This window comes from Anoplopoma fimbria, chromosome 8 (genome assembly GCF_027596085.1).
Source record: "Anoplopoma fimbria isolate UVic2021 breed Golden Eagle Sablefish chromosome 8, Afim_UVic_2022, whole genome shotgun sequence".
NCBI lineage: Eukaryota > Metazoa > Chordata > Actinopteri > Perciformes > Anoplopomatidae > Anoplopoma > Anoplopoma fimbria.
This window is the reverse complement of record NC_072456.1, coordinates 11916252-11943342: the sequence shown is the minus strand read 5'-3', so window position 1 is coordinate 11943342 and position 27091 is coordinate 11916252. Positions and strand designations below refer to the sequence as shown.

The window sequence follows — 27091 nt, the reverse complement described above, 5'->3', positions numbered from 1 at the left end:
GTGTTGTCAAATTACTTGGGGGGCCCCTATTTCTATTTCAGAAATAAATCAGACACTCAATCCATGCCAAAGTGTCAAAGGTTAATACAATGGTTTTGTATCATATGGGGACAAATACTAGCCGCATGTTGCCAGGACCATCAGCTCTTTTAATCATAATGTTATATAAATCGGGTTATTTGTTATAGAACCATTATAAAACATTATATGAATTTAAACGTTTTAAATATATTTTGTTCAATATCAATCCTAACGTCAGCTTTGTATTAGAAAGTTTTATGTCACTTCCGGCGTCCATCTTCATTGGCTGAGCAAATCAGTCACACGTTTTGGAAACAGTTTTAAAAGTTTCTTCATTTTGCAGAAGACAGACTGTCGTTGGCTTCCACAGAAGGGATGGAGATGTGAAGAATAAAAACGTTGTCAAACATCGGTAAGAGAAGTTTTAACTTTGAGGGGAAATGGAGCTAACAGTTAGCGTTAACGTGATCCAGCTCCATGACTCAAATGTAAACATGTGTTGGATGACTAACGCTACTGTCTCTGTCACTATATGCCAGCTTTAATCATTGGAGTACATCTGATCATTGGAATTGAAAGTGAGTAACCTACAGTCATTTGTGGTAAAGGATATCGAAGTTAAAAATGTGTGATAGTAAATAAAATTGTTTGCCAGAAATTAATTACACTAAATGACGTACTACCCACAGAGCTGGCCTGTGTATTTGTCTACATTTGTTTAGCAATATTCCCATAACCATGAAGACCCTGTGCAAAACAACTCAGCCCTGAAATGAACAGAAACTGGCATTTATTTAGTATCTGGGATCATCCTTTATCATCCTTGTCTGAGTAATACAATTGAAAAGATGGTAAATCCCAAATCTCTGGTACATGTTGTTTTTTTTTTTTTGCACTTGCCTGGTGAAGTGCTGTTTTTTGGGATAATAAACCACATTGGTTGTAAAACAAGCAAGACTAGAATAAGTGTAAATATTGCCCTGGGTTTTTGACAAATCTCACTTTCAAAAAGTTGCTAAACCCTATATGAGATTAAAAGACAAGTAAAGGGTCATTATGTAAAATATTTCCAATCATTGACTCCAAATGTCAACATTGATTTCTGATCAATCTTCAGGCTTTTTATTTTATATATATATATATATATATATATATATATATATATATATACACACACACACACACACACACACACACACACACACACAAGCCATTGCCATCTTTATTTAAGTTTATTACGCAATTTTGCAATCTAGCACGTGCAACTGAGGGCTGGAGGAGGGAGTAGAGAAAGGATTCGGGGCTACAAGACTAATCAGCTTTTGTCATCTGAAACAGCTGAGTAATTATTTGTTTTGATGCAAGTGTATTCCAGTCAATTCATTTAGATCGATAGGCAAAGCTCACTGCACCATGAGGTTTGGTATGGAAAAATAATTACAATGTGTTTGGGAAATTAATAATCTGTTTGATTAATTACACCGAGTATGTTTTCTATGTATTGTGGCATTGATGCCTGGGGAGGGTTGATTCAAAATATCAGAGGCCAGACTGCGACATCAGCACGTGACGGTTGTGTCCAATCAGAATATAGTCCTTTAATTGAGTTTGTTAAATCAAACCTGTGTTGTTGCATGTGCTGATTCACATGGAGCTACACCTGAGTTGTGGGTCATGCTTCCATTCCAACATTTCCATCATGTATCATCAGTGGTCCTGGCATTGATCAGACACAGTCTGACTAATGCAGTTTGAGTCATGTTCGGCACATGCATGTTTACTTAATGATAGCACATTCAGCTTGAACATTTGTGGATTGATTGCATTTATTAGGTTAGATACTGTTGGAGAACATTTGACACAGCTTTGATTTTTATTCAAACAAATATCATTGGAGAAAAGAGGTTCTTAATTTTTGAAGTCAGTCTTAAAACAATAGTCACATGCCCATAAAGTCTTTTTGTGCTGTAATACTTTTTTTTGTTCCTCCTGGCCATTGAAATCTCTTATACACTTTCAATGTAAGTGATGGGGGACACATTCCTCAGGCCTCCTTCTGTGCAAAAATACATTCAACATTTATCTGAAGATAATTTAAGGTTTCAGCGGTCCGAGTTGGACAAATCACATAAATATGTTTTCAGTACAAATTTACCCCTGACAATTCTTTGAGGCAGACTTTACAGTTTATAATAGCTCATTACAGATATCAGACGTAGCTCTGGGCTTTGGAGTATTGTATTGGAACAACTATTATATCCCAGAGGCCTATTGCACATGTGAGAGTTCAAGTAGAGTGAGTTCACGTAGAGGTTGGTAGTATTTGGGGAGAGAAAGGATTGCCAAGCCTGAGAGTGATGAGAGAGGAATAAGGTCTCAGTTTTAGGTGGACTTTGCCTGGGAAATTTGGCCTGGGAAATTTCTGATCCTTGTTTCCTGTGTTGCGTTGTTAAAAAACCCTCAAATTCAGCATTATTAGACAATGGATTCTGGGCTCTTGCCATGAAGATATAACTGTGTCCCATTTCATTCTGCAGCACAGGGACAGATTGGGAACAAATGATTAAAAGCCTCAGGTGCCAAGAACATGTTTGATAAGAAATAAGTATTCCACTTTTTAACTTTTTGCAATACATTTAACATTTACTTCTATGAATACTATACTATAGTCAGAATAGTTTGAATAAATGACTGATTTAAAAAAGTACTGCACACGTTACTAGTGTACTGGTATTAACACAGGAGGTGAGGCTCAAATCCAACACCCGGACTAACAGTCCTGGCGTCCCTCAGGGATGTGTGCTCTCCCCATTGCTCTTCTCCCTCTACACCAATGACTGCACCTCAGGAGACCCATCTGTTAAACTCTTAAAGTTGCAGACGACACAACGGTCATCGGCCTCATCAGACACGATGATAAGTCTGCCTACGGACGGGAGGTTGAACAGCTGGCCTTCAGGTGCGGTCAGAACAACCTTGAGCTGAACAAGCTCAAAACTGTGGAGATGACAGTGGACTTCAGGAGGAGCCCCCAAACACTGCCCCCCCCATACCACCTCACCATACTCTACAGCACTGTGTCTGCTGGAGACTTCAGATTTCTGGGATCCACAATCTCCCAGGACCTAAAGTGGGCCTTTTAATATCGACACCATCACGGAAAAGGCCCAGCTGCTTATTCACCAGTTCGAACTCCTCCCCTCTGGAATGCTCTACAGAGCACAGTATGCCAAAATATCCAAGCACCAGAACAGCTTCTTTCCACTGGCCGTCACTCAGATGAACACTTAATCAGTCATACTTTGTCAAAAACAAATCTGTGTGCAATAATCCGGTACATTTAAACATTCCACCTACTTCATGTACATAAAGTATCCTGTGACAACCTTTTCATATTTCTACAAGCAGCCTTGCACTATGTATCAATGCACTTTTATCTCCATTTCATTATCATTGTTATTGTGTTTTATGTTCATATAAACTTTGTATATTTACATTTATATGTGTACATAGTTGTTAAATGTGTATGCTTACCTTTGTAGTACTTTGTTGTCCTTATTTTTAGTTTATTTTACTGTTTCTGTTTATGTATTTTGAGAGCAACGGAAAACGGAGTCAAATTCCTTGTATTTATACACATACATGGCCATTAAAGCTAATATCGATTCTGATTCTGATTAATATTGACATTTCAAACCAAATTTATAATAATCTGCATTTCATTGGTTTAAAATGGCTCAAAACGCCACCTGCTGTCTAAAATCAGCCCTGAACCTTGAAAGGCCAATGCTGACAAAGAGTCCACCGGTTGAGACTTATCTGTGTCATGAAATTTAAGAGATGTCACCCTGCAACACCGGCAACATATACACCTTCAGCAAGGCAGTGGGTGTGATAGTCTTTGGTGTATTATCTCCCTGTGCCCCAAATCTCCTCTGATAGTTTGCGCAAATAGAACTAAATCTAGAGGTAAGAATTTCTCCTCAGCCAACAAGCATGGTTAAATAAAGGAATGTGTTATTGTTGCTGTTGGAGAACGGGCTGAGTCATTCATGATGCTTTTGGCTTGGATTGTTCATGGGGGAAGCCTCGCAGTATGTGTTAGTGTGGAGGAGCAAAGTATTTCCTCAGAGCATCAGTCATTCAGGCCTATCTGCATGCTCGGGAAAACACCAACCATTTGGCCAGCCAACCCATTTATTTTTCTAAGTATTAGACATAAGTAGTTTTTTTTCTTTTAATACATTAATAATAAACTTCACCTTGTTCAAGTATCCAGTCTGTCAGGAACCTGGTCAGTCAGTAAATGTCAAGGTGTACTTTCAAAACAATTTCTAGGACCTATATGGCTAAGTCAGATGATACATATTAAGGGGTTTAGTCTGATCAGGTCTTTTTTGTATTGCAGATCACAAATGGACTTCACTGAGCAAAGGTAGTTGGCCAAAGGTCCTAAAAAGAAAAGGGCAGAACATCTTGGGACTACAATTTCCTTTATCGGCTGATATCAGCGTTTTGATTCTTCACTTTGAGGTAGGTGTGATTGGAAAATAAATATGTAATTTGCCAATGTAAAAGTTCTAGTTTTGTGTCCATCATTGTCATGAAGGTTGCTGATTTTAAGGCTGAGAGTTTCCTGAAGTGTTTGAGCGATTTGCGTGAGCAGTGTGCACGTGGGTAAGCTGCAGCTTTCTGTGAGGAGAGGAAAACATGCTTTATTATGGTACACTGAGGAGATGGTGTGAAACAAGTCTACTACAATGAGGAACAAAGGGCAAGGCATGTTGGGCCTTATGGATAGTATTGCTTCTGGTTATATGTGTTTACATGCACACTGATATTAGAATGTGTGGGTTGAAGTATATTTGTATATTATCTGCTGCTGCATTCTGGAAAAGAGTCAACTCCAGCATGGTGGGAAGGCCTTTGATGTGTCAGCAATATTTTGTGTGTGTGCAAATGTAGGCATGCTACATATGCACACTCCCAAGTGAGTCCTCTTAGTACACCTCAACATAGCGCAGACCAGAAGGCCGCGTGCATGCGTGCGTGTGTGTGATCTAATAATATTACAGTAGAAACTGAGCTAAAATATGCTAAAAGAATCGCTGTATGCTTAAAGGATTACCCATCAACTCCCACACATGACACTCACATATGCAAAAACATGCTTTCACATACAGTATTTTTTAGTCGCCTCAGAAGAACCTGTTGCGTCACTGATCCTCTACCCTCCTGACTCAGGTAGTGTGGTGAGTGTATGAATTGTGTGCGTCCTTATTTGGATTCACTACATTTATTTTAAAGGCCTGTAAAGAGAGGGAGAAGAGTAACGATGAACCATCCGGAACTGGTAAACCATGATCACCAGTCATTTTGTGAATGATAGTATGACAACCTATACTTCCTACAACATGAGATGAATCTGCTTCATGCCCTACTGTATTATGTCGGAGGCAGCTTCATTATTCTCACTGCTGTCAGAGCAGAACTTAAAAATCGACACTCCTATTTTAAGATGCCTCATGAATTATGGGTTAAGTATTAAATGCGTCATTGGGAGGCCTATTTGGGCTCCTTACGACACGTCATAGCGCACACACACACACACACATAACCTATATTAGCAAAATTCTCGTGGGTGTCCAGCCAACCAATAGGGAGCCAGTAAGCAAGTGTAGGCAAATTGTTCTCCTATTTAGACTTACTCCGCTATGAGGATTTTCTGTTCCCACCTTAGCTCTAGGAAGAGAACTCATTTAGCTTAATGTGTTCTTTATGCCGGTCATTTACCAGATAAACAGAGTAAAACCTTCCCACAAAAAGAATATCAAGTTAAACATATTTTCCATAGTATTAAAATGTTGTGTTTGAATTACCCAAAGCAGCTATTTGGCACTGTTGAACTCATGCCTGTGCTATTTGTGTTGTCTTTAAAATACTCCTTTTGAAACTCCCTGCAGTGAGTTCATCTGGCTCCATTCTGTCATCTCAGCCATGTTGTCCAAGCAAAGGCCGGTACTCTTGGGAATGGCCTAATTTAAACCTCTCCGATGTTTATAGATATAAGCTGATTGTATAGCAAATTTGCGGCTCCGTTTATTTAGGCTTGGACCCCGTGTGGAAATGGTAATTGGTGTGAGTAAGAGGGACTTATTGGACCAGTGTTGACTTCCTGGAGACCATTAGGGAGACCACAGAAACAGACCGGCCCAGTATCAGAGGGATGAGCTCATCTTTTCCATCCCCTGAAGGACCTGGTTTTTCAGAGGGGGATTTTTACAGAGTCTGACTCTGGATAGGGTATGGGGGTCAAGGAATAGTCCAGCTTGACCGTATTTGTTATTAAACTGGTGCTACAGGCAGGGAGGTAGTGGGAAATGTGAATGTAGTCATACAAAGACTATCATTTCAAGTTTCAAATCTCTGTAAGTTGATTTTCATTTTGTACTAAACTGCCCCCTTTTAACTGGTTTCAGATGGCTGGTACAAAGTCTGACTGAATCTCTACCAGGGTGACCAACTACGCAATGAAATACTATGCTGCTACAACACTTGATAACTAACTAGCTAACTAACTGACCACTGGCTCAATGCCTGACCTGGCACCTGAAGTATAACACGGCAGTACTGTTTGCCCTGATAATAGTGTTTCTTCGAACTCCGATCACTTTCTATAAGAACATAAAGCTCTGAATCAAAATAATCCCCCCAGTGGACTCGGACTAAATCCAAATCCATTTATGAGCGGCCAGCCAGCCTCCTCAGCAGCATCAAGTAATTAGGAAGTGGGTGCTAATTACTCAGAAAACCTTGATGCTTGACGTAGTGTGTCTGTGAGTGCCTGGCCCCCTGGGCAGGGCAGCAAGTGGGGTAATGACAGAGAACAGTGTGTCTGTCTGGAATTACTAACAGAGTATCATGAGTGGCTGGATGGCACGTAGGCCCTAGACATGGCACCCTGCCACCGCCACGCCTTACCGCCCTGCATGCCTTCCCCTGCCGCTGAGTGGAGAGTGAGTTGTTTTGGTTTGACTGCACTCGCCGCTGGCTAATCTGTGGGTGGCTGTTTGTGTACATTTAATGACTGCTGCTTAATCAGCATCCCTCATCGAGGCACTTTGGGGGGTTCGGAGAGAATTGGAGCAGGGTGGAGGGTTTGCAGGGATGTTGCTTCAGCAGTATGCAGGAAATGGCATGAAGCCTTGGGACATGAGACGTGACAACTGCAACATGAGCCCAGGGGCGTTGCGCTGACGTTTAATGAGAGGCATCATATCAGTAAAACACATTCACTGTGTTGACATACCTCAAGGTTAGAGTCACATTTAAGGGTTTAGTTGACAAAGGAAACAATATGGCATCAATGCAAAACATGTCCTATGGCAGTCAAAGTAATGGCATTAATGCATCCATTAAAACCCAGTTTAGACACAATATTGATTCAGCATGAATCCATGCTGAATCAATATTGTGGTGGTTCCCATTTTCAAAAAGGGGGACCGGAGAGTGTGCTCCAATTATAGGGGTATCACACTGCTCAGCCTCCCCGGGAAAGTTTACTCCAGGGTGCTGGAAAGGAGGCTCCGTCCGATTGTCGAACCTCGGATTCAGGAGGAGCAATGCGGATTCCATCCTGGACGTGGAACAGCGGACCAGCTCTTTACCCTTGCAGGTCTGTTGGAGGGTGCATGGGAGTTTGCTCATCCAGTCTACATGTGTTTTGTGGACTTGGAGAAGGCCTTCGACCGTGTCCCTCGGGGAGTCCTGTGGGGGGTACTGCGGGAATATGGGGTACCTGGTTCGTTACTACGAGCCATTCGGTCCTTGTATGACCAAAGTGAGAGCTGTGTCCGGATACTCGGCACAAAGTCGAGCTTGTTCCCAGTGCGTGTTGGCCTCCGCCAGGGCTGCCCAATGTCACCAATCCTGTTTGTGATTTTCATGGACAGGATTTCAAGGTGCAGCCGGGGGAGGAGAGTTTCCGGTTTGGGGACCTCAGAATCACATCCCTGCTTTTTGCAGATGATGTGGTTCTTTTGGCTTCTTCAGAACGTGACCTTCAGCACGCACTGGGGCGGTTCACAGCCGAGTGTGAAGCGGTCGGGATGAGAGTCAGTACCTCCAAGTCTGAGGCCATGGTTCTCTTCCGGAAAACGGTGGATTGCACCCTCTGGGTTGGGAGTGAGTCACTGCCCCAAGCGAGGGAGTTCAAGTACCACGGGATCTTATTCACGAGTGAGGGTAAAATGGAGCGGGAGATGGACAGGCGGTTCGGTGCAGCGTCAGCAGTGATGCGGGCGTTGTACCGGACCGTTTTGGTGAAGAAGGAGCTGAGCCGTAAGGCAAAGCTCTCGATTTACCAGTCCATCTACGTTCCAACCCTCACCTATGGTCATGAGCTTTGGGTACTGACCGAAAGAATGAGCTCGCGAATACAAGCGGCCGAAATGAGCTTCCTTCGTAGGGTGGCTGGGCTCAGCCTTAGAGAGAGGGTGAGGAGCTCAGACATCCGGAGGGAGCTCGGAGTAGAGCCGCTGCTCCTTCGCGTCGAAAGGGGCCAGCTGAGGTGGCTCGGGCATCTGATCAGGATGCCTCCTGGACGCCTCCCTTTAGAGGTTTTCCAGGCACGTCCAACTGGTAAGAGGCCCCGGGGTAGACCCAGAACACGCTGGAGAGATTATATATCTCGTCTGGCCTGGGAACGCCTCGGGGTTCCCCAGGAGGAGCTGGAAAGTGTTGCTGGGGAGAAGGACGTCTGGAGGACCCTCCTTAGCTTGCTGACCCGGCCCCGGATAAGTGGAAGGAAATGGATGGATGGATGAATCCAATACATTTTCATCATCGATTCATGCTTTATTAGATGTTGTGTAGTTAAAGGTGACAAAGCATAGAAGAAGTGCATGAATGAATAACATATTTACTGCTAGCTGGTGTGTCTGTGTGTTGGCTAGCTGCGAGTGAACTTGATGATTTGATCGTAGGAGAAAAGTCCCCCCCTCTCTCTCCCTGTTGGCTTTGTTCACATCACTGCATGGTCATGTTTTACCCGGGCTTTCCCTGCTCCTCAGTGCGCTGCACCTGTAGCACTGAATTAGGGTCATCATCCTGTTCACCTCAGCAACTGTGGCAAGAGATAGAACTGCATTGCTGAATCACTTTTGTTTAACTGGTCCTGTTTTAGCCTGCAGCCAGATTATCTGAAGAGCTATGAGATGATCACCTGAGTAAGGATAAAATAACTTTGGATTATTGATTATATGATGTTTTAATGGTTTGGTCTTTAAACTGTCATTCATAAAGCCCAACTCTGTATCCAGCTTGTTTATTTACAGTAGTTATCATTTAAAGAAGCACATTGTTACGTGATAATTTTGACACAGGAAAAGTTTGATATTTTCATTTGATAAGTAATCATGTATCACAATTGCCATTGATTTATTTTATTTCGTTCAACAGAATGGAAGCTGTTACTGGCGCAAAGGCAAGAGCACAATTTGGGCAAGTTTGCTATTTTTATGTAGAAACTGAGGAGGGAATTATAGACACATTTGATGAATGTAGTGGCATCCCTCCTTCACCCTCCACTTCCAGTGGTTCTTCAATTCTCTGGTGGTGAAAACATTTCTGGAACCGCAAACACATACAGAGAGACATTACTGAAGAATTGCCAGCCTAGAGCAACACTGCACCCCACAGGCGAAAGGTGTGAGGAGAGAGAGAGAGAGAGAAGAGTGATGACCCAGAGAGAGAGAGAGAGAGAGAGAGAGAGAGAGAGAGAGAAAGAGAGAGAGAGAGAGAGAGAGAGAGAGAGAGAGAGAGAGAGAGAGAGAGAGAGAGAGAGAGAGAGAGAGAGAGAGAGAGAGAGAGAGAGAGAGAGAGAGAGAGAGAGAGAGAGAGAGAGAGAGAGAGAGAGAGAGAGAGACTTTTGAAGTAAACAGCCTCACTTTTCTCAGAAGTTTCTGCCACCTGGGAGGCATATGCAATGTGCCAGAAATAAGGGCATCCTTGCCCATAGTCTGTTACTGAATAGTAAGTGTCTGTCTTAAATGCTTGTGGATAGCGAAAAATCACAAATAGATAACCTTTTTGTACCTGGATTCCTTCCTTTCCATGTGTTTAATGAACATGTGTTTGTGTATGTGATACTGCTGATGCTTGTGACAGCTTGCTTTACCGTCCCTGTACTGTTGTTGAAAAAGGATGCTGAGAGCAGCTGAAGTAATGAGCTGAGGAGTGAGAGGGGTACACTATGTAGCAGGAAAGTGCACTGTGTTAAACAGAACAGTAGATGGCGCCAACAGCACGCCACTTTTGTGTTCTTTTAGTGAAATAAATCATCTCTTTTTTTTGGTCCAGCTCACCAGTTATTGCCAATGTTAAATGTCATGTATGACATCTAACTATTGTGTACTATTGTATATTCAAAAATAATAATTTACTAAACAAAGTTATTTTTGTTTGTTTAGAATTGCAAAATATTCAAACACAGTGGATCATTCAGGAAAGCCAACGTCGTTGGTGAGAAATAATTCCGATTAATTTTCAGCCTTAATATGAATAACAGGATTCTAGGTATGTGTGGGTGTTTAGGCAGGGCCAAACTAATTATTGGCCTTTGGTAGCCATCAGTGGCAACCACTTTTTAACATATAAAAAGTAGGGACAGCAAACAGCCAAAACGTGCACCCCCAAATACATACATTTTTAATGTTTGTTGCTTAAGTGATTTTACAAAGTTGCTGTTACAGAACCAGAAGAAGAAGCTGCAAACATCAGCTCTGCACATGCTTTGGTGCGTCAACACAAATGGGCACAAGCACCTGTTTTAGAGACTACGGTGAAGCAATAATGTTTGTCTGACCGAGGGGTGAAAAGATGAACCTACCCCTCACAACTGACGAAGCACAAGTTGAACCTAAACCCAAACTAAAAAGGAAATGTATCAAGTCTTGGGAGGCAAAGTATCACAGCAACTTTGAGCTGGTGAGAAAATGATATTGCAAAGCATGTTCAACACATGACATGAATAACGTTACATTTTCATTATTAAGCAGTAATATAACTGCATTGTATCTTAATTACTCAAAATATAAGGTGAATAAAAATGTCAACCATATTTTCAGTTTTGGCAACCACTTCTAGAGGTTAGTGTTGCCTCCGGTAGGTAGGTAGGTGTGTGTGTGTGTGTGTGTGTCTCTGTCTCTCTCTCTCTCTGTCTCTCTCTCGCTCTCTCTCTCGCTCTCTCTCTGCCGGTACTGCAGTGAAGGACATGTTGACCTTAAATGACCGATTTGTCTAGCCTACTTTGCCACATTACTATTCCCCACATGCTGTGATCATCCGTAGTCGTGTGCCTTTGCTGGTGCCTTTGCTGGTGCACTCTTAATTCTATGCTCTGGAAGCGTGATCAGCGTACGTGCATGTCCTCTGAGCAGCTCAGCCTGACGGGGTCCGTGGTTACTCCTCATTCTCGTCTCCCTTTCAGTACCTCCAGTGAACCGTCTTCATCCTCTGTTCGTCTTCTCCCTTCATCCCTCTGTCTGGCTGGGGTGTGAACGAGGGAGTCCATGGACAGACCTTTCAATGACTGAGGAGTTGTGTACCGGCTGGTTTCGCATCATTGCAGGTACAGTAGGTAAAATAAAACTTTCTTGACAAGTCAGTACAGTAGAGCAACCCCTCAGCAATGACAGCGTAGATTGTCAGCTTATCTGAAAATGAGTCATTTAGGTAACTTTTCTTTCTCAGTTTTCCTCATGGGGTTTACTCTAGATTATTTGATTTCCTGTCATGAAATATGTTTGTGTGAGTGTATGGACCTTTACTAGAAGTAAGTGTGTGTAATTTTGGCTGCATGCACTATATGTAGCCATTAACCTTCACTTTTCTGTTGACCTTACTGATATTTTATTGTGAATAACATTTGGATATGGGTGTTTTGTGTGCTTTTACGCGTTTGTGTATATGCTGTGTGTTTGCATGTTTACTTTGCAGTGTGTCCTCTCAGAAGGTGCATTAGGGGACATTCTTATACAGACAGACGTTGTGAGGGAGGAAGGATTAGATACATAAAGCTAGAAAGATTAAGAGACATAATGGATTTAATCCCATGGCATTCAAACACACTTTTGAATTGAGCCATTGAGATTGCATGTTTCAGTCATTTAGATCTTTGGAGAGGTCTGATGCAGTAACATTGTAAGGATATATAAATGATGATTTTCACTAAGTGACAATAGAGAGAGATGTTGCCGGGTTTGTTGTTTTTGATCTTCTGACTCTGAGTTCAGGGTTGAATAATAAGTGTCATATGTTGTTTATGTTACTTGAGGTGCACTGACAAGATATTTGTCTGTGGCTGCATTCTTTTTAATGCCATTTCATTCTAGTTCAAATTGAATTGATATATTTATAAGTCACCATTATTCCATAAATCATCAATGACAATATATCTAATTGTATGAACCCTCATTCATTGTTGAAGCAAATAAACCTTTTCTATTATAAACAAAACTGAAAATATACCCGCATAAAACACAGAGAACAACATATCAATGCTAAACTGAATTTTACCATTTTTTTGTATGTAACAACATTTACTTAAAATAAAAGCAAAGGCTGAATATAACCTATTGATGTTTTGTATGTTAAAATCTTTAAAGGTTTCAAAATGTTAAAGTTCAAGAAATATTCACTGAATCCTTTTAAGCACCAGTGGGGTCATTTTTTTTAGATATGTTTTATTTGTAACTTAAGAAGTTTGAATATAAAGTTAAATCTTAATCAGTGAATGTTTTTAGCATTTGTTATGGTGCATTCTGTGACGCAGACCAAAAATTGTATCAACGGAGGTATTTTGTAGTATTTTTAAATATGATTGGATTTTTTTTTCAATTTGGACAATATCGGCATGCATATGAATGGGATGCATACATTTTTTTTTAAAGAGCGTTGTGAAAACCTATTATGAAGCGGGTCATAAAAGGCACCTCTCTGGTAATTATGCAGAAAATGCAAACTTAACCATAGTCCCATAGTGAGGGTGTAGCTGTCTATTACTCTCAATAGTAAATGACATAAGTGTGTCTTTATTCATGCTGCTCAAACTACTGCAGAGCTTACAGGGCATTAGGCTTTATATAGCAAATCCCCCTCCTTTCCTCCTCCTTTATTCTGCACTCCTCCACTAGCTGGCATGGCAGCATCTGTCAGCTAAACAATCAATATACAGACCTCTTTATTTGAATGGTCAAATATCAACCTAGCTGCCACAGAAATGCCCAGTACAGTATATGTATGGTGCTACAGTACAGTGAGCAAATATCCACAGCAGTAAGGCCTCAAGTCCAGCACAATGGTTAATATCTCTCATAATTCTCAGTGAACACTAGATGGCAGTGCAGGAGAAGATGCTTGTTGTCTCACACCCAAGAGAGTGAGCAGGGGTGAGACAAGAGGAGTAATGTATAAAAATAGAGATGTGTCAAGAACAGAAATTAAAGAATGAGGTAAATAAGAAGACAAGAGAAGGGGAGGCAGCAAATAAAATCAAAAAGGTGAGAGTGCAGTGAAGTCACAAAATACAGCTTTGGAGTGAGGGGGGAGACGGATGGACAAGGGGGAAGGGAGTTTAAAGCAGCTGGCACGATGGTAGGGTGCTGTACCCTCTCTTTGGGAAGCATCTGCTGGGTGTAAAGACCAAGGAGCTGGGCAAGGAAAGACAGAGGGATGAAAGGAGGGAGGCGGCAAGAGACAGAATGAGCCACATAGACGACTTGGGGAGAAAAAAAAAAGGGAAAAGAGAGAAATCGGTATATGAAAAAGGAAGAAGAGATAAATGAGGGAACGAGAGATTTGGAGGCAGGTAGTCACCATCATATGGGCTTTAGCTTAACCGGAGGATTCATTGAGCATGGAGAGTCAACCGACTCTCTTTTCTTAAAGCATGGCTACAGACTGACAGATCCACTGAATACTGGGCTTCCAGAGGAATGTTCACCCAACTTTTGGCACAGTCACACCTATAAATGAGTGAATTAATTCCTAGTGAGGCATCCGCAATCTCACTCTTCTTAAGCAAGGAATACACTGATCAGTGGCTTTAAAAAGTCCTTATCAACCAGTAGTGGAGTTGGTTGCTTGCATATTTCATACTTTAGTTTTTATGAGACTTACTGAGTAATATTTGGAAAAAATGCACAGCTAGTGGTGAAAATGACTACCACCAAGTTTTCTTTCTGTGGAAAATGTGACATTTACAGTATGAGGAGAATCCACAGACTTTGAGTAATTAAAGGGTTCCTGAAGATGAACTTCCCTGACACAAACAAGATTTATTCAAATAAATTAATAAAAAAGTGCAAATAAGTATACATAATTTACATTATGTATACTTATTTGCACTTTTTTATTATTTACTTACTCTTACTTTTTATATTATTTGTCTGACCTTGCAATACAGAATATATACATTGGATTTTAATATTAGGAAACTTATGCTTGTCTAAATACATAAAATACATGTAAATTACTGAACTGAAAAATCCATACTGTGGTGACGATACCATATTAAGATATTACAAAATTGAAAGGGATACTCTACTCAAAACTTGATTCTACAAATGTTCACTCTATTGGCAATGTAAGAGAACCTATCTTAAGACAGAAAAAAACTATTAAAAAAAACCAGATGTGTTTATTGGCTCCAAATAAGAATGAGAACAGGCTTAAATATGTTTTTGGAGGAGCAACCTGCCCCATAATGTAAATGTTATGTGATTCATTCAGAGTATCTGACTGCTCTAACTTGTAAACATTGGCGTCAAAACGACAAGCAAGAGGTTCCGGGACAGACCGGACCAGCAGTAGCCTCATGTGTGTGTAAATCCATGTCATGGCCGAACGTGACGCCGCTGACGGTGATGAAACTGGTGTACCGCCAACCCCTAATACTGATACAATACCTCCATGACTAATACTACAGAAAAACAATAAAAATAAAATTTCTAGAACTAATATTAACAACAATAGACTAAAATCCTTTGCTGCATCCTTCCTCTTTTATTTCCTGATTGTTCTTTTTTTTGGTAAATTATCACTCTAGTGTTTCATTTGTTGTTGTTGTTGTTGTTTTTTAGGTTTGCCTAATTGTCAGTCTCCTCTGCTCTTTGGTTAATCCACAAAAACATTCACCCCCTCTCTCTCTCCCTCCCTCTCTCTCTCTCTCTCTCTCTCTCTCTCTCTGTGCACCCTCTCATAGAAAATTAATCAGCACACACACACACACACACAAACACAAGCGCACACCCCTCTCCAGAGGCTCCTCTGTCACCGTCCCCTTGCTGCTCGTTGGTTGCAGTTGCAGCCTGCGTTGCCATGACGTCACACTGATCGATCCCGGTCCCGGTGCAGTGGGAATGCACAGAGACAGAAAAAGGGCAGCGGAGTGAAACAGACTGGCAGAGAGAGGGGAAGGTGGGAGGGAACAGGGACAGGAGGAGAGAAAGGGAGGGCCGAATGAAACCACACCTTATTCCAGGGTGGGCGGAACACAGGCAGCCACACACAAACAGCCAGTACAGGATTAGACACTCTGCAGGAAGGTTCAGGCCAAACAATTTTGTGCAGTGGTGTGTTGTTGTAGAGTCCGTGTATGTCCTCAACATGGGTTGTCACTTGGCTCACACCTGCAGGCTTCGCTCTCCGCGAGCAAATAAGTAATGTCATTCACCGCTAAGGAGGCTCGACTCATACTGCACTGACATAAGGTAGGGTGCAGGGGAGGGGTGCAAGTGTGTGTGTGTGTTTGTGTGTTTAGCAGATCCTCTGTATTTACTCTGTACATGTCCGGTGGCTTTTTCTGTGCCTCTATTTGCACATGTAAACATGTGTGTGCATTTAGTGTGTGCGAACAAGTATTTGTCAAGCAAGAGCGGTTACTAATGTAGAGTTCTCTTGAGCCATGGTGTCAGGAGAGTCAAGCTGTAAGCCATGTGACTCCACAAAGAGCTGCAGGGATTGGCCGAGGCCCTCTCTGACCTCAGCAAACTGACCCCGCCTCTCCTCAACACTGCCAAACACACATGCACACACACATAACCCTCCCTCCCTCTCGGTCCCTCCGCCCCGCTCCCTCCCTCTCTCTACCCTGCCTCTTTTATTTATTTTTTTTCCTCCAGTTAGCTTTGCCCCCCCCACCTCTCAGCATCCTTCGCTGAATGTGTAGGTTAGAGCCGCAGAAGCAGCAGCAGCAGCAGCAGCAGTAGCAGCATCCATGGCTTAAGCCCCAGCTCTGATCGGCAACTCGCCCGGCCAGGCCCCTACCCCTCCTCTCTCCTGTCTCTCTCTTTCTATCTCTCTGTCTCTGTCGCTGTCTCTGTCTATCTCTCTCTCTGTCTCTCTGTCTCTCCCTCCTGGGCTAGTTGACAGGCAACGTCTGGGGGTGTCGTAGGCTCACAGTTAGCCAGGGCGTTAGCCACATGCACACGGCTGCTCTGCTGCCCATCAATTCTACTGTATCTCTGTGGTAACCGGGGGCTTCTTGTCTTCACCCCCTCCCAACGCCTCCTGCTTTCATTCCAGGCTCTTTGGAGATAGAGGAATGCAAATCTGCAACCATGATGGAAGGTAAGATTATCATTTTTGTTTTTTTTATTATGCTGTCCCCTTCTCTGTTGTTATTCAGGGTAATCCCCCTTTATGTCCTTGTCCTGCAATGCTTCATCCACTGGCAATCGTGTATGCGTGTGTGTCTTTGGGAGGTTCAAATGTCATAAGCTGCCCTGCTATTTTGAGTGCATACATTCTGGTGACTTGCATGTTATTCTTAGGAAAAGGGCACAACCACTGAATGTCTACCACAGAGGCACAATGGCGAGGCTAATTGAACCGTGTGTACCTTTTGTGAGTGTGTGTATATGTCTGAGTACCCCCCCGCCCCCCTTTTTCCTGCTTCCCATCGTAAAGGATTATTTGGATTTATTGTGCAGGAGGGCTTATGTGCCCAGCTGGCTCACTTGTATAAATTCTCTTTGTATGGTGTTCCCTGAAACACATGCACTGACACACGCTCACACAGTACTGTATGACTCTGCTGTGTATCTGCTCACGCTACATTGCCATTTTACCATGCACATGCGTGTGGACTGCATCTCTGTACCGGTGGGTGCATGCGTACATTCACACCCACCCATAGTTGGACTGATCCACTGCTGTTGGGTTAAGCGTAGTGAGGAAAAAGAGAACTGATGATTGTTTTAGTTTCATGTTCCTTTAATTGATGACATCATCTAGGGGGGAAGGCCAGTGATCGAGGGATGAATGCCTACAGCTCTGCAGCTGGCACACGGAAGCCTCCATCCATCCATCTGTTTCATATGATATCTCTTATTTCTTATCTTTCATGTTGTTCATACATCCCATGTGAATGAAAACTCGGCATTTGTTTGACCAGAACAATTTTAAATATGTTGACTCTCACTGAATCAACCTTCGATTATGTAAGCTCCCTCAACCCACGATACACAGGCAACATTTTGAGGCAGTAAGCATGGGGAAAAATGTGTAGGTCATTATTTCTTACAATATTTACCCTCTGCAGTTACGTATGTTTCCTCAAAGTGGATATTTTTTTCTATCTGTGCTCCAAAAAAGCTTCACAATGTCATTCAAGCCTGTTTATTCCGGTGCATTTAGCAAATGAACTCATGCCAGTGGGTCTGTCTGCTGCTTAGGAAGACTCACATTAGCTCGGCTGTATTTCTGTATGTATGTATCAGTGTTTTTGGGAAGTAATGACATTATTGCTGCCCAGCCATGTGTTGTTGGATCTTAGCGATCTCACACCAGAGAATGTTGTATCATGTCATAAATGTCATAGTAGCATAGTAGCCATGCCATTTAGTTAGCAGTGTATTGAGGGGCAGGCAGGAACCTATATATTGATTTTGAAGTGGCAGCTCTCAGATAGTAAGTTTCTGGCATGTATTTTTCAGAGTACCATTTTTGTTTATTTTAAATGCTGAGCCTACTGGCTTGAAGCATTATGCATGTTTCTGTAAAAATGTCATGGAGGGTGATGTGCTCTTGTGTTTGCTTAGACAACATCTCCAAGTTTTACAGTATTGGCTGTAATGATATCATTAGTATCGTGCCATTTGGTGGAGGTGTGTAGACCATGAAAACAATCAAAGGCAAATTCATTCAAACTTTATTTCACAGGGGGATTTTGGTTTGCCATTAAGAAGGTAACACTTAAGTAAAACACAGAAATAAAGAAACAACATAATAAAGTCAAACCCTAAATGGATAACTGCCACATGCCAAACAGGTAGTTCTTACCTCATAAAGTACAGTGAAAACTGCTTTAAAAGTTGCTATTGACTGTGCAATGAATTGAAATGGATATCTGTGCACATGGGTCTCTAGATCTGTTGAATCTCACATCTTCTCAAAAGTCATGATTATTTTGTTGTGGGTTGGAGACCATGATTTATACCATTAGATGGTCCTGATGGGCAGGTGGCATCTTGCAGGGTAGCCCCTGCCATCAGTGTATGAATGGGTGTGAATGATGACATTTAGTGTTAAAGCGCTTTGAGCGGTCAGAAGACTAAAAAAAGCACTATACAAGTACAGTCCATTTGCCATTTACCATTCTTCATGTCCGTTCCCATTGTTAACTGCCCAAGCATGTTAAATAAAGGTATGTGATAACTGACCTGCAATGTGAAGTCAGAGATCTATATCTAAATTGAAATAATTACATTTTAATCAGTTGAAGGGGCTGTTACACTATTGTTTGATAACAGGGCATTTCTGCCATGCTACTATATGATGAAAAAGGCAACAGTCTGACTGTTACAGGTTGTAATGACAGCGACCATAGCAGCATCACAGTTTGTCCCATACGCCTAATTGTAAAAAATATAAACTGCTCAGTAGGTTAACATTTAGATGATGACCGACCATGACACATGGGCGGCTGTGGCACACCAGGTAGAGCACTCGTCCCGTAACCACAAGGTTGGTAGTTTGAACCCCTCTACAGCCAACATGCCGAGGTGTCCTTGAGCGAGACACCTAACCCCCAGTTGCTCCCCGGGCGCTTCTTAGCAGCCCACTGCTCCTCAAATGCAGGGAATTGTAATTTCCCCATTGTGGGACTAATAAAGGATTGATTATTATTATTATTATTATTATTATTATTATTATTATTATTATTATTATTATTATTATTATTATTATTATTATTATTATTATTATTATTATTACCCTTTCTGTCCTTGTCAGAGTTAGGGCTGTTTCTGTGGTTCTGTCTGATAAGCTCATGCTGACTCTACAGGTACAAATGCAGCATAGATCAATATAAATAACGGATCTCACAGGGTGATAATAACAGATAAAACAATAGCCAGTAGTTAATGATCAACCCGAAGTGATTCATTGTTTCCCCTTTGGTATTTGGTTTATGATACAGTATGTGTCTTGATGCTCAAAGATAAGCTGCAAGAAGTTGATCAGTAATATACTGAAAGTGGTTTGGTCTAACAATTGTGTTGATTGGTAATCTAGGTACAGTGTTGGATTATGATTCAAAATCACAGAAGCAGAGTTGAACCTATTGACCAAACAATAAGTTATTTTTTTCAGTCTCAAGAATTGTCAACAATTCTTACAACAGTAAGAAATGAAGAGCTAATCTACTGCTCCCCCCTCCACTGCAAGTGTGCTGTCCTGTCATCCACTGCATTTGTGTCACGAAGCCAAGTTGTTAGGTAACAGTTCAGAAGTAAAAAAATAGACCGTCTGCAAACCGCTTCCCGTCCATTAGCATGGCTAGCTCAGGCTTAGCATGGACTGTGTGAGGGCAGGATTACAGTCAGGTGTTAAAATTGGATGCTAATCCTTGTCAGCTCTGCTTTTTAAAGCCCCATGTCATGGCTATCCCTGGGTAACACACAGAGAAGTAGACATGGGGCTATTTCTTCATTTTAGTTAAAATGGAGAGAGGCAGTATTAGTATTCGTGATGACAACCCCCTTCGCTCTAGACACAATATAGTGAATAAAAACAGGGATATTGTGCTTAATTTAACTGTTGATGAACCGTGACCTCCAGATCATTATCGCAATAATGCAAATTCCCTGCAATAAATCCTGAAAATCAAACGCCAGAAAAACATTTTTCTGTGCTTTGTTTTTCTGTTAAAGCCCCCCCCTTTCTATGATTTACTTAATGGTCTAACAGCACTTACCATGATCCCTTGCTATGAATCAAGGGTTTACTGCATCCGTGGTTGTGCACAGTGTGTATACATCATCACTAGAAAAGATGTGATATTATGTAGCATATCTCCAGTATGCTTTTCGGTACTCTTGAGATCTTGTAGTTGTTTCATCAGTAATTTACTCGGCTCTCCTTACGGTAATCAAACTAGCGCAAAATGGGATTTCTGATCCTGTTTGACTTTGAAGCTAGGAGCTCTATAAAGGGGGCACAGATATTATCAAGACAAAAGAGATGTTTAATAGATTTAATTTTGAAATGTATGTAGTGCAGTGTATCTCTTATTTACTGAAATAAGATGACAGTTACTAGTCTTCTTATTGTCCAGTAATGCTTTTAGTGACCCTCTGACCTTTTTTTCTAGCACTATACCGTCAAGCTAAAACTTCCTTTTGCACACAAGAAACGACATCAAACTGTAACAGGCGAACTGCCATGACATTATCTCATGTTCCCTAGAGCCTTAACATTTAGCAATTTGGACATTACCTTTTGTTATACCTTCAGGCCAAATTATACACTGTGTGCTCAAAAAAATAAAACTCAAAAAATAAAATGTATCAACTCTTTTAAATGTAATGATCCCATTGTATTTTATAAGCACCATCATAAGGCGAAAGATAACATTGTAGTCCTTGCTGTGACAAAGCTCTAAGGAATAGCAATGTCAGTATGTAGTTCGTATCTCTTGGGTATGTTGTTGCAGAGTTTTGTTAACTCCATGTCTCCATCCACACCTCTCACAGGCCACTAGCAAGCTACTAGCAGGGCTTCAGACTTGTAGTCTTGTTAATCCTAGTCAGTGGCAGTAGGAATCACGCTGTCACTGGGAATCCCAGTACTTAGAGCTTGCCCGGTTGGAACTTGGATAAACCCTTGACTGGAATGTGGCAGAGATGAGGGCAGAGAGGACACAAGGCCATATGGTGAGCTTCACTTACTTGACTTTATAAGGAACGTGAAGATTATTTGCTTATTTGATGACGTTGTTGGAGGATTCTAAAACATCTAATTGTATCAGTATGATTATATGGTTTTTGTTATGATAAAATAAAAAATAAATTCCCTATCTGTCTGGCTCAGCTCATGACATACAAGCATGCAGGGTCATATCCACTGACTCAGCTTGTCAAAAGCATTTCAACATAAAAGATCATCTCATTTAATTGAGTTGTAATGAAAGCTGATATGCTACTGAGATCCCTGTGGAGTTGCCTTATAGTCCATTGCCAGCACTTGGACTACAGTTAACATTAACCCATCACCCTTATCAACTTTTTTTTATCAAAGCCTGGGGTTCGCTGTCATATCTTCCAATTTTTCAGAAAGCCATAAGCTGAATGAGGGGGATGTTTTTTGTCTGCCCCACAAACTCACTCAAACAACATTTAGACCATTTCAAACATCTGAAATGGGGTCAAAATCATTATGCTATGTTGGCCTGTGGAGGTAATGTTTAGTTCAGCCAATCATACAATATAAAAAAATAATAACATGCAACTGTTCTACCCTGAAAGACACAAACACGGTGTCCTTGTATTATCACAAAAACATTACCCTATGAATTTGAGAATTCTTGGAGAAAGATCAGTGATATCAAATAGTCATATCTCTGGTCAACTATGCTCAATATACCATTGCATCCAATTGGCTCAGGACTCTGCTGCCATATGGTTTCCCGGGTAACAACCACGAGGCTGACTCATGTCTGTTTTGGTAATGAGCTGGGCAGAGGCCCCCAAGTGCACATTTTCATTGATTTTTGAATAAATATGTTTTTGGGCACAAAGGCCTGAAGGATGATGCACCAGTCCTGTACATGTTTGTGAAAACATTGTTAAAGGTATTATTTTCCTCTTGAAGAACTCTGTGCAATGATAGCTATGCTGCTCCCAAATGAGTAATTAATGTCTTGCCATTGACCCAAACACATAACTCATGCAGGCTGATGCGTTGCAAACAGCCGTCAGTGGCCTAGCAGAAATCTCAGACTGAAATGAAACAGAGCAGAGCGCCGTCTGTGAATATGAAATGCTTCTTATGGTATTGGTTTAATCTGGTTCTCCATAGACACAGCCAAGCACATACTTAGTATGACCACACATTTGTACCATAGAATGTTTTAAGATAGTTGGGGTTTCATGGTATATCATTGTATTTATTTATTTTTGCATGACTGGGCTTTTTATATAGGTTCATCGTGGCTTATTCTACCGTCAGGAGTACATAAAACAGGGGTATTCTTTAGAAATTCAATGAGGTCCAGTTAGAGAAACTGTCCTCATGCTACTGCCACTTTCATGACTTGCAACATGATCTTTTAAATTGACAAACATCATATGTGTGATTCATGGCACAATTCAAACGGGATCCAAAAAATATTCGTCTTTTGCCATTGCCTAGTTTTTCAGAAACATGGTCACATGGGGGGCAGCGGTAGGGGCGTGACTTTGCCTCACAATAGGGTTTGCTTGGATCATCTTATTGTGCTTGCTTTTTCTGTCATATGTATTGCCTCAAGCAAATGCCTCTTAAGCGATGTCTGACCCTTTGGCTTCTTTCTTTCTCTGGGGCTAAAGTTGACAGCCTTGAATCCAGTACATGTTTTTTGAGGCGATAGAGCAAGTTGCTAGTGTTAGCACCACAGGCAATAACAGTGGCTATGTCAGATTTCTTTTAACCAAAAAACTTCCAAACAACATACAAAGCTCCCTTTCATGGGCAAAACTTCTGGTGCATCTCTGATCCCCTTTTCTTCATCTTCCATCTTTCTTTTCTGTTTTGATATGCAGTAGCAACAGAGCCTCTCCCAGCTGTTAACAGACTGTTATGTAATAGCTAGCAACTATAATGTTACCCAGCATGCTGTTGGGAAGTGTACATTTGTGAATGTACAATTATTAGTTTTACAAATTGTCTGTGTCACAAATTGTTATGTGCCATGGTGTGTTACCCTGCTAAACATAGTTAGTTGTGGGTTATCAATTATTGTGTTATAAAGTCATAACCAAGTGTGCGCAGGTTGCGAAGGGTTCAAAGGGTCCTATTCAATACACTCATTCTGTATATTTGTGAAAATTCCTACAATGGAGCACAGTAGAAGTGGTATGTTGCTGCTTTAATAACATGTGATTGTAGGACATGTGTGTGTCCAAATAATAACAGTCATGTTGAGATATAAAACGTAAATGTCCCAGAGGTGATGCTTTACAGGCGGTAGTCTAAACAAAACATACACTACATCAAACGCAACACAGCACAGGATCCATATCTCCTACCCTTTTACCATAAAACATGGAAAAACAAGATGCAATGATGCATTTTGTTAAAAAAACAAAGAGCAGATTAAACAAAGGACCATCTGTATTAGCGCTACCTTTGGGGAGATTAAACCTTCACCTGATAGATGCATCTAGAATTCCACATGTCACGTATGTTAGGGGTCACAGTAGTCTGTGCCTTTAGAGGTGACCCTCAGGGCATGCAGGTGCTGAAGGTAATTAAGGATAGCACCAGTTTGTGAAAACAGAGTTTCAAAAATCTTTTTACAGTTTGTTCCTATTCTGAAGACTAAGACTGCCAAACCATTGACATGCTGCCTTAAGTTGAAAAATATTTAAATGCCTGCATGTTTTTTAGCTGTGCCCAAATTAATGCGAGTCTGTGTTAATTGAAATCCGGGATGGAGAACTGATAGACAAGCCTACGTCTGATGTAGCTGCGTATTATGGAGTGAAGTGACAAAACTGAGTCACTGGCCTTTCCTAATAATAACATAAGTCTGTGCACAGATGTTAACGCACCATTAGACAATTCTGGCATAAGAAACGTGTGCATGTAGATTTTTGTTCAGCCATCAATGTGCATCTTTTTGCGTGTCTTCTTCTTTGTTGAATATGTCGCAATAGAACGGGTCCATTGTGACTCTGCTTGACAATAAATTTGACAGAGAACCAAATGAACTTTCCCACAACAAAGACAGAGACAGGAGAGGAGAGGAGAAGAAGAAGGGAAAGCCGTCAAAATCAATCTGCTCGGTCTTGTTAACACTCTTCCTAACACCATATTCATTCACGGACACAGAAGCACAACAGCCCTCCAAATCACATCGTTTTGTGGACCCACACACGCACACACATATATGAGCTTATGTAATGATGCCCAAGATTTAAAGCCAGATAAACTGACATGTTTGTGTAATCTAGTGGCAGCTGGGGGAAGATGAGGTTCTCTTACAGCGTAATTAAAAGTATTCCTTGAATGACATATCAGATTTAGTCTTAATCAAAATGTCATTAGATAAAAAATGACAGTTTAAACTGTATATGTGCATTGGGAAGGAACATTTTCTAATGGTGTAGAGGAATTAAAAATGAAAAGCATTGCATAGTAAATCTGTGTACCGCACAATATTCTGCAGATCATTTTTCTTGAATTAATAACGGTTTCATACTTTTAAAAAATACATTTCCACGCAGCAGTTGCTTCTTATCATCCCATCGGTGCCTACTGGTTTATTTAAATAGAAATGTTACACATAGCACAATAAAAACAAACTGGAAGTAGCACAGACTGTTAACTAACAGACTAGGGATGCTGTTTTCATCCTGACGGGGCCAACGCAAAGATTAGAGGAGCCTGCTGTCAAAACAGTAGGTGATTTGCTGTCAAAGATGTGTCGTCTGATCTAATCAGTGGCTCTAGTTTTAATGTAAAAAGACGGCCTTGTGTTGTGGCTGTTTGACTGATTCATCATCTGTGTGTCCTTTCACACACATCACACGGATATATTCAGGCCATAGCCTAGATCCACTGTGAGTCTAACTGTGAGTATTACAAGGTCACCATGCATTTCTCCCTAAATCCTTAGGCACACATACAAAATACTGCTTTTATAAAAGTGTCTGAAACAGAGTTCATAGCAGTGCAACTAGGAGAACAATGCACAGCGCCCAATTAGAGGAGACAGACAATGAGAGAGACACACAGAGGAAGATGCTGACACAAGCTGGGAGGAAAATAAAGGGAGAGTGAAAAATCCCCTAGAAAGCCATTGCCAGGAAGAAGCAGATAAACAAAATGAGGAGGGGTGGAGATGAAGTGATTAAAAATTGTCCAAGTAGGATAGCGTGAGAGAGGAAGAGATACACAGAGAGCAGCAATGTGTGTCAGAGCCCCGGAGTGAGAGGACGGGACAGTACAATCACAGGGAAAGGCCTGTATTTTGTTGAGTCACTTCCTCGATTGTGGCATTTTTGGAGTCTGATCAGGGAGAGGGGATTAAAAAAAAAATAGTAAAGGGAGCTGCATACACATAGATTTAGAGTCCTAGATTTTATTTTGCTTTGTAATGATTTTATTTTACCCTTCTGTGTCTGGATTTGAATCTTGGTTAAAAATGGCAGCCTCAAGTAGATCCTTATTTTTGTCACCTGTCCTGTGTGTACAGGTGAACAAAATCAATTGGTGGGGGACGGTTTCCCCATGCATTATTTTGCTCATGCCAAGTTGTGTCGTGCTGTTCAGGTAGAAGCTTGTTCACATTACTGAGCCCATGTACAATGCCACAGGAATGCATATACAGTGGGTACGGAAAGTATTCAGACCCCTTTACATTTTTCACCCTTTGTTTCATTGCAGCCATTTGCTAAAATCGAAAAAGTTCATTTTTTTTTCTCATTAATGTACACTCAGCAACCCATCTTGACAGAAAAAAAACTGAAATGTAGAACTTTTTGCAAATTTATAAAAAAAACAAAAACTGAAATATCACATGGTCATAAGTATTCAGACCCTTTGCTCAGTATTGAGTAGAAGCACCCTTTTGAGCTAGTACAGCCATGAGTCTTCTTGGGAATGATGCAACAAGTTTCTCACACCTGGATTTGGGGATCCTCTGCCATTCTTCCTTGCAGATCCTCTCCAGTTCTGTCAGGTTGGATGGTGAACGTTGGTGGACAGCCATTTTCAGGTCTCTCCAGAGATGCTCAATTGGGTTTAGGTCAGGGCTCTGGCTGGGCCAGTCAAGAATGGTCACAGACTTGTTCCGAAGCCACTCCTTTGTTATTTTAGCTGTGTGCTTCGGGTCATTGTCTTGTTGGAAGGTGAACCTTCGGCCCTGAGGTCCTGAGCACTCTGGAGGAGGTTTTCTTCCAGGATATCTCTGTACTTGGCCGCATTCATCTTTCTTTCAATTGCAACCAGTCGTCCTGTCCCTGCAGCTGAAAAACACCCCCATAGCATGATGCTGCCACCACCATGTTTCACTGTTGGGATTGTATTGGGCAGGTGATGAGCAGTGCCTGGTTTTCTCCACACATACCGCTTAGAATTAACGCCAAAAAGTTCAATCTTGGTCTCATCAGACCAGAGAATCTTATTTCTCATAGTTTGGGAGTCCTCCATGTGTTTTTTGGCAAACTCTATGCAGGCTTTCATATGTCTTGCACTGAGGAGAGGCTTCCGTCGGGCCACTCTGCCATAAAGCCCCGACTGGTGGAGGGCTGCAGTGATCGTTGACTTTGTGGAACTTTCTCCCATCTCCCTACTGCATCTCTGGAGCTGTAAGGTCTTATATAGACAGGTGTGTGCCTTTCCTAATCAAGTCCAATCAGTTTAATTAAACACAGCTGGACTCCAATGAAGGAGTAGAACCATCTCAAGGAGGATCAGAAGAAATGGACAGCATGTGAGTTAAATATGAGTGTCACAGCAAAGGGGTCTGACCATGTGATATTTCAGTTTTTCTTTTTTAATAAATTTGCAAAAGGTTCTACATTTC

The 27091-nt window shown here is 41.5% G+C and overlaps 1 protein-coding gene across 1 annotated transcript in view; it reads left to right on the top strand.

Annotated features, from left to right (window-relative positions):
- The first annotated feature begins 311 nt into the window (after window positions 1–311).
- The window catches only part of sgip1a (SH3GL interacting endocytic adaptor 1a), a 72542-nt gene continuing 45762 nt past the window's right edge, over window positions 312–27091 (top strand). The window contains exons 1-4 of the mRNA XM_054602337.1: window positions 312–433; window positions 4430–4554; window positions 11510–11650; window positions 16606–16650. Coding sequence (XP_054458312.1) covers window positions 11608–11650; window positions 16606–16650 — 88 coding nt within the window. The 5' untranslated portion in view covers window positions 312–433; window positions 4430–4554; window positions 11510–11607. The remainder of the gene's footprint in view (window positions 434–4429; window positions 4555–11509; window positions 11651–16605; window positions 16651–27091) is intronic.